At 50.3% G+C, this 16,665-nt stretch overlaps 2 protein-coding genes across 3 annotated transcripts in view; one reads left to right on the forward strand and one right to left on the reverse strand.

Annotated features, from left to right (window-relative positions):
* The window catches only part of DHX37 (DEAH-box helicase 37), a 44,821-nt gene extending 35,433 nt beyond the window's left edge, over nt 1-9,388 (reverse strand). Inside the window, exons 1-3 of one of the 2 annotated variants that reach the window (XM_003817856.4) lie at nt 8,424-9,388; nt 5,181-5,350; nt 1,602-1,714 (exon numbers count right to left, since the gene is read on the reverse strand). In XM_003817856.4, the coding sequence (XP_003817904.1) occupies nt 1,602-1,714; nt 5,181-5,350; nt 8,424-8,529 (389 nt within the window). In that variant the 5' untranslated portion in view covers nt 8,530-9,388. The remainder of the gene's footprint in view (nt 1-1,601; nt 1,715-5,180; nt 5,351-8,423) is intronic. The other variant, XM_063593763.1, reaches the window with a different exon arrangement.
* A 3,774-nt stretch (nt 9,389-13,162) lies between these two features.
* BRI3BP (BRI3 binding protein) overlaps nt 13,163-16,665 on the forward strand; it is a 39,935-nt gene continuing 36,432 nt past the window's right edge. The window contains exon 1 of the mRNA XM_034934819.4: nt 13,163-13,531. Coding sequence (XP_034790710.1) covers nt 13,322-13,531 — 210 coding nt within the window. The 5' untranslated portion in view covers nt 13,163-13,321. The remainder of the gene's footprint in view (nt 13,532-16,665) is intronic.

Genomic DNA, 16,665 nt, shown 5'->3' on the forward strand with positions numbered 1-16,665 from the left:
ACCCCTTTCTGCCTCAGGGACTTTGCACCTGCTGTTCCACTCCCTGAAATGCCCTTCCTGCAGATACCTCCTCTCACTCCACTTAAGCCTCTGCTTAAGCACTAGCTGTCAGGGAGACTCCCTGACCACACACAGACCCCACATCTCTCCCTTCTCCCTCCACCTCGCTCTTCCCTGCTTCATTTTCTGCTCAGTGCTTCCCAGCGCGGGACACAGATGCACTCACCTGATGACTTCCCACGATTACATCTCCCGCCATGACACTGGGAAGCTCCTTAAGAGAAAGGACTTTATTTCTGTGCACTGCTCTATCCCCAGGGCCTAGCAGAGAGCCTGGGACAGTCTCTGCACTCGATAAACAGTCACTAACTGACAGTGCTCACAGGCACCAGTCAGGCCTCATGTAAATGAGCAGCATAGGCTGAGGAGACCACAGAGTGGGGTGGGACTGGGTGGGAGGGGCACACAGGCCATTTAAGGGTCAGCAGCTTGGTGGGGACACTGCTGGTGTGGCCGGATCGTCCAACTAGTCGAGACTAGGTGGGAACATGAATTCACCTTGTCGCCCAGGACGGAGTGCAGTGGTGCAATCACGGCTCACTGTAGCTTCAACCTCCCAGGCTCAGGTGATCCTCCCACCTCAGCCGCCAGAGTAGCTGAGACCACAGGCATGAGCCACCATGCCCAGCTAATTTTTGTATTTTTAGTGGAGACAGGGTTTCACCATGTTGGCCATGCTAGTCTCAAACTCCTGACCTCAGGTGATCCACCCGCCTCGGCCTCCCAAAGTGCTAGGATTACAGGTATGAGCCACGGCACCCTTCTGGCTTGGTTGTTCTAAGCCACCGCTGTTTGCAGTAATTTGTTATGGCAGCGCCAGGAAGCTAACATATTGGCAAACAGCACTCATGCCTTAAAAAACGACACAAACCAGTCGGGCGCGGTGGCTCACGCCTGTAATCCCAGCACTTTGGGAGGCCGAGGCGGGCAGATCACCCAAGGTTGGGAGTTCGAGACCAGCCTGACCAACATGGAGAAACCCCGTCTCTACTAAAAATACAAAATTAGCCGGGCTTGGTGGTGCATGCCTGTAATCCCAGCTACTTGGGAGGCTGAGGCAGGAGAATCGCTTGAACCTGGGAGGTGGAGGTTGCGGTGAGCTGAGATCACGCCATTGCACTCCAGCCTGGGTGACAAAGCAAGACTCTGTCTCAAAAAAAAAAAACAAAAAAAAACACGACACAAACCAAACCAAACCCGCTGATGGGCCAAATCCAGCCCTTGACCACCTAATGGCAATTTCTGGCCTAATCAGCTGCACAAAAGCTGGAAGAGCTGTAACAAGGGACTCTACACCACAGGAAAACACCGACATCACTGGAGCGAGAAACTTTGCTGTCCTGTGTGTCGCAGAAGGTTCAGCAGCAACTGTGGCCTTTACCCACTAGAGGCATTTAGGATGACAATGAATTTTCAGCCACTCAGGCCACCATAAAGGTATTTTCTCAAATGTTCCACCCCCAGAGGACCCCATAACCTGTGCGCCCTCCCTAGGGGGCCCTGGAGGGAGGGCAGGGTTAGGAAAGGACTGGCCAACTCACTCTTTGGTGTGGTACATGCGGTCCCCAGTGCCTAGCTTGGAAGTGGCATAAAAGAGTCTCATCTCAGCTTCGGAAGCCTGGACTTCACTCAGCTTCTGTAGCATCTCTGCTCGCTGGGAAAGGAAACGAGTGTGTTATGCATTTGCCATCACGACCCTCTCTTAAGAAGGGAAGTGAGACTCTAATAAAATTTCAGCATCATTAACACCTGGAGTCTTTAAAAATCGGCGGTCAAATTGCAATTCTACTGGTGCATGGTGTTCTTCCATCAACAGACACAGCAAGCTGGCTTTTTTAACCCCTTTTACAGAATCTGGGGTTGTATAAATGAGGTTCTCTGCAGCAGGGTATCACAGTAGAAGATTATGGCCCACCAGATGTCCATCAACAGGAGATGAATAAAGCACAGCTCAGTCATGTACAGCAGTGCTCCCTAGCTGCTCTGAGGAAGGAGGCGGCTTTGTGTGTCTGATGTGAATTGGTCCCCGAGCTACCCTGAGCAATGCTGTGTGCAGGGGGTGTACCCAGTTGGCTTCTTTTAGTTGGGTGAGGGTTTCGTGAGTTTTTACTTTATTGTTCTTGTAATTGTACATATAGGTTTTATACACACTTCTTTTGAGACAGAGTGTCGCTCTGTCACCCAGGCTGGAGTGCAGTGGTGCGATCTCGGCTCACTGCAAGCTCTGCCTCCCGGGTTCACGCCATTCTCCTGCCTCAGCCTCTCCAAGTAGCTGGGACTACAGGCGCCCGCCACCATGCCTGGCTAATTTTTTGTATTTTTAGTAGAGACGGGGTTTCACCGTGGTCTCGATCTCCTGACCTCATGATCCGCCCGCCTCGGCCTCCCAAAGTTCTGGGATTACAAGCGTGAGCCACCGCACCCAGCCTACACACTTCTATGTGTGTATTACACACACACACACACACACACACAGAACAAGGTATAGCACAGCGGGAAAGCACCCTAAATAGGATTTAAAAAGGACACACTGACCAGGCACAGTGGCTCACGCCTGCAATCTCAGCACTTTAGGAGGCCGAGGCGGGTGGATCACCTGAGGTCAGGAGTTCAAGACCAACCTAACCAACATGGTGAAACCATGTGTCTACTAAAAATACAAAAATTAGCCGGGCATGGTGGCGCATGCTTGTGGTACCAGCTACCCGGGAGGCTGAGGCAGGACAATGGCTTGAACCTGGGAGGCAGAGGTTGCAGTGAGCTGAGATCATACCACTGCACTCCAGCCTGGGCAACAGAGCAAGACCTTGTCTCCAAAAAAAAAAAAAAGAACACGCTCACAGGTGAGTAAGTCTTCCCCCTACTAAGGCTCTGGGGACTGCCCATCCACGGCTGCTGGAGAGAGACCCTCAAGCCTCCTGATGTGAAGACACAGCTCCCACGTGCAGTGGCCTCACCAAAAGTCAAACTTGATTCTCATGAAGGCTCCAGGTCAGGGTTCCTCAATCTCAGCACTATTGACATTTAGGGCCAAATAAGTTTTTGTTTTTCTGTGCATTACAGGCTGTTAACAGCATCCCATGGCTCCACCCGCCAGACGCCAGCAGCACTCCCAAGTTGTCACAGCCCAAAATGTCTCAAGACACTGCCAAATGTCCCTGGGGCAGCGGGGGGCGGCACGCAAAACTGTCCCGGATGACAGTCACTGCTACAGATCCAAATACTAATGTACAAAAAACTCAGATGGCAGAGGAGCATGTTTAAAATAAAATTTTAAGGCTGGGCGCAGTGGCTCACGCCTATAATCCCTGCACTCGGGGAGGCCGAGGCAGGTGGGTCACTTCAGGTTGGGAGTTCAAGACCAGCCTGACCAACATGGAGAAACCCTGTCTCTATTAAAAATAACAAAGTTAGCCGGACGTGGTGGTGCATGCCTGTAATCCCAGCTACTCGGGAGGCTGAGGCAGGAGAATCGCTTGAACCCGGGAGGTGGAGGTTGCGGTGCGCCGAGATCATGCCATTGCACTCCAGCCTGGGCAACAAGAGCAAAACTCCATCTCAAAAAATAATAAAATAAAATAAAAATTTTAAAATCCAGAAGGTAGGAAACTGTAAGACAAACAACAAATAAACTACAATGGGAAAAAAAAACAAGAAAAGGGTGAGGAGTATCCATGAAACAACAGGAAATTTAACCACTTGCTAGATGTTTGATATTAAAATAAAAGATTAGGTGTGCTAATGGTATTCTGGTCATTTTTAAAAGTCTCTACTTATAGAGATACAAATTGAAATATTTATGGATATAATGCTATGTATAGTGGGTTAAATGGCAGCCTCCCTCAAAGACGTGTTCGTATCCCAGAACTTGCGAACGTGACCCTATTTGGAAAAAGGTTTTGTAGATGTAATTACGTAATTACGTGAAGGATCTCAAGATGAGATGATCCTGAGTATCTGAGCGCGACCTAAATCCAATGAGAAGCGCCCTTCGAAGAGACACACGGAGGAAAGGCCGAGGGAAGAGGGAGGCAGAGATTGGAGTGACGCAGCCACAAGCCAAGGGAACGCCTGGAGCTGCCAGAAGCAGGAAGAGGCCAGGAATGACCCTCCCCTGAGCCCAGTGAGGAGCACCGCCCTGCCAACACCTTGATCTCAGACTTCTGGCCTCCTAAGCTGGGAAGGAACAAATTTCTATTGTCCTAAGCCCCTCAGTTTGTGGTCATTTGTATGACATCCCCAGGAAACTAGTACAGATTCACTGTATGTGGGATTTGCTTCAAAGTGACCCAGGGGTGGGAAAGTGACCAGCAGTGGAGATAATCCAAGATTGACCAGGGGCTGATCAATGTTGGAGCTGACGATGGGCACATGGGAGTTCATCATACTGTTCTCTTTACTCTTGCAAATGTTTGGATTTCCCTTGCAAATGTTTGAATTTCCCATGACAAACTTTTTTCCTCTATGAAAAAATTAAGGTTGGCCGGGCATGGTGGTTCACGCCTATAATCCCAGCACTTTGGGAGGCCGAGGCGGGCGGATCACGAGGTCAGGATATCAAGATCATCCTGGCTAACATGATGAAACCCCGTCTCTACTAAAAATACAAAAAAAAAAAAAAAAATAGCCTGACGTGGTGGCACGCGCCTGTAATCCTAGCTACACAGGAGGCTGAGGCAGGAGAATCACTTGATACCAGGAGAACCCAAGATCATTTCACTGCACTCCAGCCTGGGCAACAGAGCAAGACTCCATCTCAAAAAAAAAAATTTTTTTTAAGGTTTGGTAGAGCCAGAAAAGATGTCGGGGGTGGGGGAACAAAACAAAAAAGAAAAAAAAATTAAATTTAAATTAAAAAAAAAAAAGAAGAAAAAACAAGGAAAAAAGTTTGACATTCTCTGGAATAGTTCAGTTCAGTTCCTCTGCCATAGTAGCTGCATTTCAAGTGCTCAACAGCAATATGTGGTTAGTGGCTACTGCACTGGACCATGCACTGGAATTTTCCTCCTTCCAGAAAGTTCTATTAGTTGCACCACAGAGACACCCTCAGGAGGAGAGAGACCCCCCATCTCTCTCTATGCTAGAGAGCCACTTGCAGACCCTGCCCGAGTGGGGTGTACCTGGCTCTTTTTCTCCTTCTGTTCTAAGATTTTCTGCAGCACTTTCTTCTCCTTCTTGGTCAGAGGCTTCTTCTCCTTCTTCGACAGGGGAGGGGCTTTGGTCTTCTTTTTCTTCTTCCCCGGTAGAACGAGCGCGTTGCTTGCATCAACTCCCTTCAACGTGTCCTTGTCTGAAAGATCACAGTTATTAAGTCCCCATTCTCCTTGAGGTAGCTCTGGTCCCGCCTCCCATAGGCCCCCTGACCTGCATGGGGGCCTCCTGAGCCTGCACACAGGAACAGGGGGAACTGTGAGCTCAAATCTATTTTCATAACAATACTATGATGTTCTCAAGGCCGGGCGCAGGGGCTCATGCCTGTAATCCCAGCACTTTGGCATGCTGAGGCAGGTGGCTCACTTGAGGTCAGGAGCTCGAAACCAGCCTGGCCTATGTGGCGAAACCCTGTCTCTACTAAAAATACAAAAATTAGCCAGGTGTGGTGGTGGGTGCCTGCAATCCCAGCTATTTGGGAGGCTGACAGGAGAATCTCTTGAAACTGGGAGGTGGAGGTTGCAGTGAGCCGAGATCGTGCCACTGCACTCCAGCCTGGGCGACAGAGTGAGACTCCGTCTCAAAAAAAAAAAAACCAAAAAAAAATACTATGATTTTCTCTTGTTTTTTTGAGACGGTGTCTCACTTTGTCCCCCAGACTAGAGTGCAGTGGCGTGATCTCTGCTCACTTCAACCTCCGCCTCCCAGGTTCCAGCAATTCTCCCGCCTCAGCCTCCCGAGTAGCTGGGATTACAGGCATGTACCACCATGCCCCAGCTAATTTTTGTATTTTTAGTAGAGACGGGGTTTTACCATCTTAGACAGGCGGTCTCAAACTCCTGACCCCAAGTTAGCCACCCGCCTCAGCCTCCCAAAGTGCTGGGATTACAGGCGTGAGCCACTGCGCCCAGCCTGATGTTCTAAGAGCGTACGGTGGGGCCGGGCGCGGTGGCGCACGCCTGCAATCCCAGCACTTTGGGAAAATCACCTGAGGCCAGGAGTTGGGGACCAGCCTGGCCAACATGGCAAAACCCTGTCTCTACAAAAAATACAAAAACTAGCCAGGTGTGATGGCATGCACCTATAATCCCAGCTACACGGGAGGCTGAGGCACGAGAACTGCTTGAACCCGGGAGGTGGAGGTTGCAGTGAGCAGAGATCACGCCACTGCACTCCAGCCTAGGCGACAGAACAAGCCTCTATTTCAAAAAAAAAAAAAAGAAAGAAAGTATATAGTGGACTGGGCTAAGTTTCTGTCATATCTATTTCTAAACATAATAGTTTGAAAGTATACAATCTAGACAATTTTAGAAGAATTCAGTTATCACATCACTCCACCAACTGCAGAATCTTAGGTAAGACAGACCTTAGCAAGTACCTGTGTCTGCCTGACGTCTGATGCTGGGGTTTGCTCTCTGGTGTTCCTGTGTGGGGAGGATCTGATTCTTTGATTAACCGTTCGGTTTCTACGTCTTTATGTTACAAAGAGGACAGGTTTTGTGACCCTAATTAATTAAGTACAATGGGCTGGGTGCGGTGGCTCACGCCTGTAATCCCAGCACTTTGGGAGGCCGAGGCAGGCAGATCACCTGAAGTCAAGAGATTGTGCCACTGCACTCCAGCCTGGCGACAGAGCAAGGCTCCATCCCAAATAAATAAATAAATAAAAGAAGGTAATCTGAGTCATGTTCTTATGAGATTCCTCTGGCCCCTGAAAAAGGCAGGGATACATGGAAATGTCCTGTTCTGATGTGAGAAACAACTTTCCCCAAATCTCTGGGTCTGAGAGACCTCAGCCCCTCTGCTCAGGTGGTCCAGTTCCAAGTGTCAGCCCAGTGTCTACGGCTGTCTTTGAGGTGCCATCCTGAATTGTCACTGCCATCATAACGGTTGTCACCTGTCCCGGGAGACACCCCACCTCTGTAACCTTTCTTTATTTTTCAAAGCAACATATTTTCCCAAATTACCATCTCCAAAACTCTGATAGGAGGTAAGACGGCTACTACAGGTTAAATATCCCTTTCCAGAAATGCTAGGAACCAGACGTGTTTTAGATTTAGGAATATCTGTATTCTATTCACTGGTTGAGCATCCCTAATCTAAAAATTTGAAATCTGGAATGCTCCAATGAGCATTTCCTTAAGTGTCATGTTGACACTCAAAAACTTTTGAATTTTGGAGTATTTTGGATTAAGGCTGCTCAACGTGTGCTACTGGTCCCATTCTGCAGATATGAAAACGAAGGCACAGAGATGTTAGGGGATCTGCCTCAACTCCCAGCCTGTCTGTGGAACTGTTTTTTTTTTTTGAGATGGAGTCTCGCTGTCTCACCCAGGCTAGAGTACAGTGGTGCGATCTTGGCTCACTGCAACCTCCGTATCCTGGGTTCAAGCCATTCTCCTGCCTCAGCCTCCCGAGTAGCTGGGACTACAGGTGCCCACCACCACGCCTCCTCTGCTCTAAACGCTCCCATGGCTGCCTTCTCCCATAGAGAAAAAGCCCCAGTCCTCGCCAAGACTGCAGTCCAGGCCCAACCTGCCCTGGGCCCCTGTTTTTTCTCTCATCTCCAGGCAGCCACTCAGGTCTCCTTCAGATCTTGACTCTAACAGAGTGATGTCTTCTCCAGCAACTCTATGGGATGCTGCAACCCACCTAATGGCCTCTTCTGTTTTATCTGCTCACTGTAGCCACAGAAATTTCTATATGTTTATTCTTTGCCTGTCTCCTCCTATACAGCAGGTAAACTCACGGATTTTCTAAAAATCTCCCTTTCTGCTATGTCTCCAGTGCCTAGAATAGTGCCTGGCATGTAATAAGGGCTACTCCTAAAAAGGGGTCTGAGAGAAATGTCAGCCAGCCTGGAGCTGAGCAGACAAGACTGGGCTGAAAATACACATTTGGGGGTCGCTGGAGATTATAAAGAGATTATAATCGAAGTCATGGGAACGGATGGAACTACTCCTATTTTTTTTGCCAAATTCTCCATGTTACTATTTGAGGGCGAGAGAAATCCCGGGTATTCCATATACACTGTTAAAACTAGGCTGTCACTAAGCCCCTCTCCTTTGGATCATCTGGAATGGGGGTCCCATTCCCCCATTCCAGATGATCCATCCCACCCCTCTGGGATCCCCACCCGAGAGTCCTGGAGGCAGGGCACAGGCCGCCCTGGGAAATCCCCGAAATCCAGCCCCCGTCCGGGGATGTCTTACCCTCCAGTTCCAGCTGCACAGGGGGCGGCTCGGGGGGGCCCTTCGAGGGGCCGGGGCCCGCCTGCTGGCGCCCCTTGATGTTGTAGCGCCGGCGCAGCTTCCCCATGGCGACTAGGCCAGGGTGGGCGCTCCAGCGGGCCGGACGAGCAGAGCAATCCGAAACCCAGCCCACGTGGGTTCCCAGACCACCAACTCCGGCAGTGAGACTTCCGGGTTGCGTTATCGCGAGAGCTGTAACTGACTTTGCCGCTGAGGGGCGGGGTTGCAAGAGAAATCCAGCGAAGAGGAGAGGCGGAGCCGGGCCGGGCAGGGGGCGGGACTATTTAGAGAAGTAGGCGGGGCCTGAGGTCCCAGCGCAGGCCCGAGTTTAAGTCCTGGGCTGTTCTCGCTTGGGGTAGTCTGGGTTTAAATATGAATTATATCTACTGATACTAATTTGGCTGCTTGGGAGTGGAAGTGTTTTGCCACCTTTTAAAATATACCCCTCCCCCAGTACTCCAAACTTCTTCCCCCCAACCCTGGTTTGCGCATCTGTATTTTCTGATATTCCTACAAGAAACGTATTAGTCGTGTACTTTTAAAAAGACACCAGATATTTCCATCACAGGGATAGATGGAAGATCTAAAAGGAGGCCTCTACGGGCGCGGTGGCTCACGCCTGTAATCCCAGCACTTTTGGAGGCCGAGGTGGGTGGATCACGAGGTCAGGATTTCAAGACCAGCCTGGCCAAGATGGTGAAACCCCCGTCTCTACCAAAAATACAAAAAAAAATTAGCTAGGCCTGGTGGCAGGCGTCTGTAATCCCAGCTACTCGGGAGGCTGAGGCAGAGAATTGATTGAACCCGGGAGGTGGACGTTGCAGTGAGCCGAGACTGCACCACTGCACTTCAGCCTGGGCAACAGAGCTAGACTCTGTCTCAAAAAAAAAAAAAATACAGTTGTCTATTAGATAACTTTAAATTCCCATTACCGCATCACATTGTAACACACTGGGAAACAATGCATTATTATTATTATTATTGAGACAAGGTCTGGCTTTGTTGGCCGGGCTGGAGTGTAGTGGAGCAATCTCGGCTCACTGCAACCTCTGTCTCCCGGGTTTAAACGATTCTCCTGCCTGCCTCAGCCTTCCGAGTAGCTGGGACTACAGGTGCCCACCACCACCCCCAGCTAGTTTTTGTATTTTAGTAGAGATGGAGTTTCACCATGTTGGCCAGGCTGGTCTCAAACTCCTGACCTCAGGTGATCTGCCTGCCTCGGCCTCCCAAAGTGCTGGGATTACAGGCGTGAGCCACCGCGCCCGACTCTTTTTTTTTTTTTTTTTTTGAGAGATAAGATCTCACCCTGTGGGCCAGGCCAGAGTGCAGTGGTGCAATCACCACTCGCTGCAGCCTTGACCTGTCCTCCCACCTCAGCCTCCTGAGTAGTTAGGACTACAGGCACACACCACCATAACCAGCTAATTTTTCTTTTTTTTTGTAGAGATGGTGTCTCCCTATGTTGCTTAGACTGGTCTCAAAATTCTGGGCTCAAGGGATCCGCTTGTCTCGGCCTCCCAAAGTGCTGGAATTACAGGCATAAGCCACTGCGAAGGCCTTAATGAATGACATTTAAAAAAATCATAATTAGCGTATCAAATCTGTGGGGTTTTTTGTTTGTTTGCTTGTTTTTGTTTTTTTGAGACAGAAATCTCCCTCTGACGCCCAGGCTGGAGTGTAGCGGAGCAATCTCGGCTCACTGCAACCTCCACCTCTCGGGTTCAAGCGATTCTCCTGTCTCAGCCTTCCAAGTAGCTGGGATTACAGGCACCCACCAAGATGCCCATCTAATTTTTGTATTTTTAGTAGAGATGGGGTCTCACCATGTTGGCCAGGATGGTCTCAAACTCCTGACATCAAGTGATCGGCCCACCTTGGCCTCTCAAAATGATGAGATTACGGGCCTGAGCCACTGCACCCAGGCTCAAATCTGTGTTTTTATGGATTTTGTTGCTTAGGATGATAGTGATCTAAAGTTTCTTCTTTAAATATGTTTATTTAAATAAACTAAAAGTTTAAGAAACGTTTAAAAAATGTTAAGTAGGTAGTAGTACACTTGCCTATATTTCCTTCTAAAATGTAATATATCAGTGAATTACCTTCCAGAAGGTATAGACCATTCTAGACAGCAAGAAGAAGGCAGATACATAACAGCATGGATGGATCTCACAAATATAAAGTTGAACAAAAGCCGGGCGTGGTGGCTCACGCGTGTAATTCCAGCACTTTGGGAGGCCGAGGCAGGCGGATCACCTGAGGTCAGGAGTTTGAGACCAGCCTGGCCAACATGGCGAAACCTGTCTCCACTAAAAATACAAACATTAGCCGGGTGTGGTGGCGCATGCCTATAGTCCCAGCTACATGGAAGGCTGAGGCAGGAGAATGGCTTGAACCCCGGAGGCGGAGGTTGCAGTGAGCCAAGATCATGCCACTGCACTCCAGCCTGGGCAACAGAGCAAGACTCCGTCTCAAAAAATAAAAAAATAAATTAAAAAAAAAGTTGAACAAAAGAAGCCAACCCCCAGAGTACTGTGTGGTTCCATTTACATAAACTTCAAACACAGGCAAATGAATCCCCTAAATTTTAAGAGGAACATAGTGAATGGGAGGGGACAAAGGGAGGCTTTTGGGGGGGAACTGGTAATGTTTCGTTTCTTGATTTGGGTGCTGGTTACCTTGGGTATTCAGTTTGTGAAAATTCATAAAAATTTATATGATTGTGTATTTTTCTGTATGTTATACCTTAATTAAAAAGTTTATTGTTATTATTATCATTTTTTATAGAGATAGGTTTCACTATGTTGGCCAGGCTGGCCTTGAACTCCTGTGTTCAAGCAATCCTCCTGCCTTGGCCTCCCAAAACAAGCTTGTGCCACTACACCTGGCGTAAAAAAAGGTTTTTGTTTTGTTTTCTTTTGTTTTTGGGACGGAGTTTCACTCTTGTTGCCCAGGCTGGAGTGCAGTGGCTTAGTCTCGGCTCACTGCAACCTCCACCTCCCAGGTTTAGGCGGTTCTCCTGCCTCAGCCTCCCGAGTAGCTGGGATTACAAGCAGGCACCACCATAACTGGCTCGTTTTGGGTTTTTTTTTTTTTTGAGACGGAGTCTCCCTCTGTTGCCCAGGCTGGAGTGCAGTGGCACGATCTCGGCTCACTGCAACTTCCGCCTCCCGGGTTCATGCCATTCTTCTGCCTCAGGCTCTGAGTAGCTGGGACTACAGGCGCCCGCCGCCACGCCCGGCTAATTTTTTGTATTTTTAGTAGAGACGGGGTTTCACTGTGTGTTAGCCAGGATGGTCTCGATCTCCTGACCTCGTGATCCGCCCGCCTCGGCCTCCCAAATTGCTGACCTTGTGATCTGCCCGCCTCGGCCTCCCAAAGCGCTGGGATTACAGGCGTGAGCCACGGCGCCTGGCCTCATTTTGTATTTTTAGTAGAGACGGAGGGATTTCTCCATGTTGGTCAAGCTGGTCTCGAACTCCCGACCTCAGGTCTCCCGCCTCAGCCTCCCAAAGTGCTGGAATCACAGGCGTTAACCACCGCACCCGACCTACAAAAAAGTTTTTAAAAAGATAAACAATACAGGAAAAAATGTGTAAAGGACATGAATAGGTAATTCACAGAGAAGTAATTCAAATGGCCAATAAATCTATGAAAATCTTACTAGGAATCCAGAAAATGTAAATTCAAAAATAAGAGCATTTTGTATTCTTTGGATTGGCAAAAATTGAGTTTTATTTTCTTGGTTGTCTAAAAAAAATGTTGGTTAGACTTGATTTGTTTGATTTAGGATGCACACAAGGTCCTTGCATTGCATGGGTTATTATGGCTCTCAAGTCTTTAAAACCAATTATCCTCCTCTTCGCTCACCTTTTATGCCGCTTATTTATTGAACAAACTGGGTCGTTTGTTTGGTAGAATGCCCCACATGCTGGAGTTGGTTGGTTGCTTCTGCTGCTTCTAAGTTTTCCTTACCTGCCATATTTCCTGTAAACTGTAGGTTTGATCTAGAGGCCCCATCAGGTTCATGCTCAACTTGTCTTGGCAAGAATCCATCGCAGGTGGCGCTGGTACTTCCTGGCACTAAGATCGATTGGCGGGACCGGGACTTCGCGGCTTGGCCCCTCCATTTTCAAGTTCCCCGCCAAACCCTCGCCTCTTGGTTTTACCCATTTCTGATGATCATCGCGTGAATCCATCATTCTATTGAGGGGTGCCAAATACTTTTCCGATTCTCTCATTCATCCTCATGTATTAGCTGGACTTTGCTAAAAGAAAGTCCCTCCCCAACTATTTTGGGGCTCTGAAATACAGTTCATTCAGGAAGGGCAGGAGGATGCCTGATGCTTTCTTGTTATTTAAAATTTTCAGGATGAATGAGCTGATGCCCACGAGGGCCAATTTTGGGGTACCATTATAATACATTCAGGGAGATTACATATATGTCTATTTCATGTTTTTCAATCAGTTGCAGTCACTTTCCTGGTTGAAGCTGTTGCAAGTTTTACAGGCACGGGTTGCTTTTCCACGGATAAGTTAAAAAAGAGAATTTTTTTTTTTAAATGATGAGAAGCCGCACCGGGTCGGGGCAGGCTTCCGGGAGGCGGGCGCGGGGCCCCGGCGCCGGGTCGCCTTGGTCCCGCGCCGGGGGCGGGGCGCGGCGTGGGCTGGGCCGTGCGCCTTTGCGCGCGGGGCGGGGCGGGTGGCGCAGCGGCGGCGGCGGCGGCGGCGGCGGCCGCGGCTGTGGGTTAAGGCGCGGCGCGCGGCCCCCGAGCGCGCCAACCTTGCCCTAGCCGGAGCCCGCTGCGGCCCAGCGCACGGCCCTCACCCCGCATCGCGACCTCGCGCCCCGCCGGCCGAGCATGGGCGCGCGCGCCTCAGGCGGGCCCCTGGCCCGGGCCGGGCTCCTGCTGCTGCTGCTGCTGCTGCTGCTCGGGCTGCTGGCCCCGGGCGCGCAGGGGGCGCGGGGCCGCGGCGGCGCGGAGAAGAACAGCTACCGCCGCACGGTCAACACCTTCTCCCAGAGCGTCAGCAGCCTGTTCGGCGAGGACAACGTGCGCGCCGCTCAGAAGGTGGGCGCCGGGCCCGCGCCCGCGGTCACCTTGCTCCGGTCGCCACGCACCTGGCTACCGGGGCCGACCTGGGAGGAGCGCGGCCTCCGGGGCTGCCCGCCCGGCCGGCGCGCGGGAAGAGGGGGTCCGGCCTGCGCCTCGGGGCCTGCCGCCTGCGGCCCCCGCCGGGCCTGACCAGTGCGGGTCTGGGCGGCCGGGCCTCGGGGCGCCCTCTGCTCTGCGCCGCGCTTCTCCTTGGACCTTGCCCCCGCGGTCGGCGCAGCCAGAGTCTCTGCCGGCTGCGCTGACGCCTGCCGCGCGTCTCATTCATTCATTCACCGCGTTTGAATGGCTCCTACTGTGAGCCAGGCAGCACACTGGCGCTCTCGGTCCCCACGCGGCTGCGCCCTCCCCAGCTACCCCGGGTTTGTCCTAGCCTCGCATCCCGACCCACTTCCCCTGGGACCTTCTGCCCCACTCCTCCTCCTGCTTTGAAGATACTTGGAGTTGTTTTTACTTTACAGGAAAAGAAGGGAGCAATGCTATTTGCTCGGTGGCTTTGGGAAACCGAGCACCTACTGTGTGCGGGGCCTTTCGCGTGGAGCCTTTTGTTTAGTTTGGGGAGGTCCCGGATCCTGCAGCCTCCTGGGAAGAGTGTTGAGTCCCAGGAGGATCGCAGGGGGTTTTCCCCAATTCCTGCTCTCTGGAGCTAGGTGCGACAGGGGTGCCATTCCGGGCCGAAGTCCGCCGACCAGCTCCTGAGAAGGAGGAAGTTACTGGGGACGGTTGTGTGTGGTATTGCGGTTCCTTTGCTGTTCCCTGGGGAGGAGGGGGCTCTTGCTTGCTGCCAGCCTTCCTGGGGTTTTGGAGTCAGAGAAGTTTGGGTTCAAGTTGGAGCTCTACCAGTTGGATGACTTTGGGGAAGTGACTTCACTTCTTTGAGCCTGTTTCTTTATTTGTTAAATGGGGATAGTAATCATTCCCCTTCATTGCGAGGTTGTAATTATGACTAGTTGGTACCTTCCTGGCCCAGAATCATGGCTAAAAAGTTAAAGTTTTCTGCTCATTGAGAGGGAGTGGGGAATAGAAGGGAATATGAAGGCCGAAATCAGATTGACTGCATGTTCTTACTGGATAACATGAAAGGTTAATTTGTTAGGAAAACGGTAAGTTTTGACCTCCCTCTCCTGTGGGCAGGGGCGCCTCTTGCACAGGTGGGTCTGTGTCTTCATACATGTAGGGGAGAGAACGCTTTGTAGGTGGCCAAAGAGGGGCAAAGAAGCAGGGCTGAACGCCTGAATGTGGAAAGGTTGCCCTGGAGTCTGGCGGGGGAAAGGATCAGGGGTGTGAGTGCAGGGAGTCTCACTTACTTCCTCTTGATGCCGTTTCGGAGCTATTTGAAGGCAGAAATCATTTGTTTTAGAGCAAAAATAAGCCTGTCTTTTTCACGCAGGGTGACCACAGGATCCCCATGTCTCAACTGACGGTGGTTCCATGTGACAATCTAAGGCCAACAAACATGAAATACGAGTGGTTATTTAAGACTTTTACTTAAATAAGACAATCTGTATTCTGGCAGAGCATCTCCGAATCTGGGGGTCAGAGCTCTTCCTGGGCTAAACCGGGGTTTGTGCCTTTAATAGAGATACTAATGATTACTAAGTGCTTTTGTAGATAGAATAATCTTATGTAATCCTTAGAATGACCCTGTGCGGTAGGTACTGTTACTGTTCCCATTTGACAGATGAGGAAACTGAGACACAGAGCAGTGAAGTGGCTGGTTTCAGGTCAGATGAGTGGCAGAGCCAGGATGTGAACCTAGGCAGAGTGGACATGGAGCCCACATTAGTATCTCTCGCCTGTTTTCCTGCTTCATGACCCCTTCCCTGTTCCCCGAGTCAGTACAGCATCCAGAGGCTGACCTGACTTCTTTCCTTTTTGTTTTTTTGAGACGGGGGTCTGGCTCTGTTGCTCAGGCTGGAGTGCAGTGGCGTGATCTCGTCTCACTACAACCTCCACCTCCCAGGTTCAAGCGATCTTCCCCACTCACCCTCCCAAGTAGTTGGGATTACAGGTGTCCACCAGCATGCCTGGCTAAGTTTTGTATTTTTAGTAGAAAAGAGGTTTCACCATGTTGACCAGTCTGGTCTCAAACTCCTGACCTCAAGTGATCCTCCTGCCTCGGCCTTCCAAAGTGCTGGGATTACAGGTGTGAGCCATTGCACCTGGCCTGACTTATTTTATTTCCTGCTGAGTGTAGCCCACACTGGCCAGGCTTGGGGATATTGTTTTGTTAATTTTATGGTTTTTTTTTAAATTTAATCAATTAATTTATTTTTTGAGACGGACTCTTACTCTGTCACCCAGGCTGGAGTGCGTTGGCACGATCTTGGCTCACGGCAACGTCTGCCTCCTGGGCAAGCAATTCTCCTGCCTCAGCCTCCTGAGTAGCCGGGATTACAAGTGAGTAGCCGGGATGACAAGTGAGCACCACCACATCCGGCTAATTTTTTATGTTTTTGGTAGAGATGAGGTTTCATCATGTTGGCCAGGCTGGTCTCAAACTCCTGACCTCAAGTGATCTGCCGACCTCAGCCTTCCAAAAGTGCTGGGATTACAGGCGTAAGCCACCGTGCCCAGCCTGTTTTGTGAATTTTAAATAAAGGAAAACTGGGTCTGCTAGCAACTGTAGTTTTCAGCATGCCTGGGTTTACGAATTAGAGCCAAACCTGCTTTGTGAAGTTTAATGGTATTTAAAAAAACACCCCATAGTCTTTTTTTTTTTTTTTTTTTCCGAGATGGAGTATTGCTTTGTCACCCAGGCTGGAATGCAGTGGTTCAGTCTTGGCTCATGGCAACCTCTGCCGCCCAGGTTCAAACAATTCTCCTGCCTCAGCCCCCTGAGTAGCTGGGATTACAGGCATGTGTGCCACCATGCCCGGCTAATTTTTGTATTTTTAGTAGAGATGGGGTTTCACCATGTTGGCCAGGCTGGTTTCGAACTCCTGACCTCGTAATCCGCCCTCCTCAGCCTCCCAAAGTGCTATGATTAGAGGCGTGAGCCACCGTGCCCGGCCTCCCATATTCTAATCTAGGACTTGTCTGAAATACCCCTATGACCATCCTGTTTGGAGCATGGGAACAGACATGAGTTT

This window comes from Pan paniscus, chromosome 10 (genome assembly GCF_029289425.2).
Source record: "Pan paniscus chromosome 10, NHGRI_mPanPan1-v2.0_pri, whole genome shotgun sequence".
Classification (NCBI taxonomy): Eukaryota; Metazoa; Chordata; class Mammalia; order Primates; family Hominidae; genus Pan; species Pan paniscus.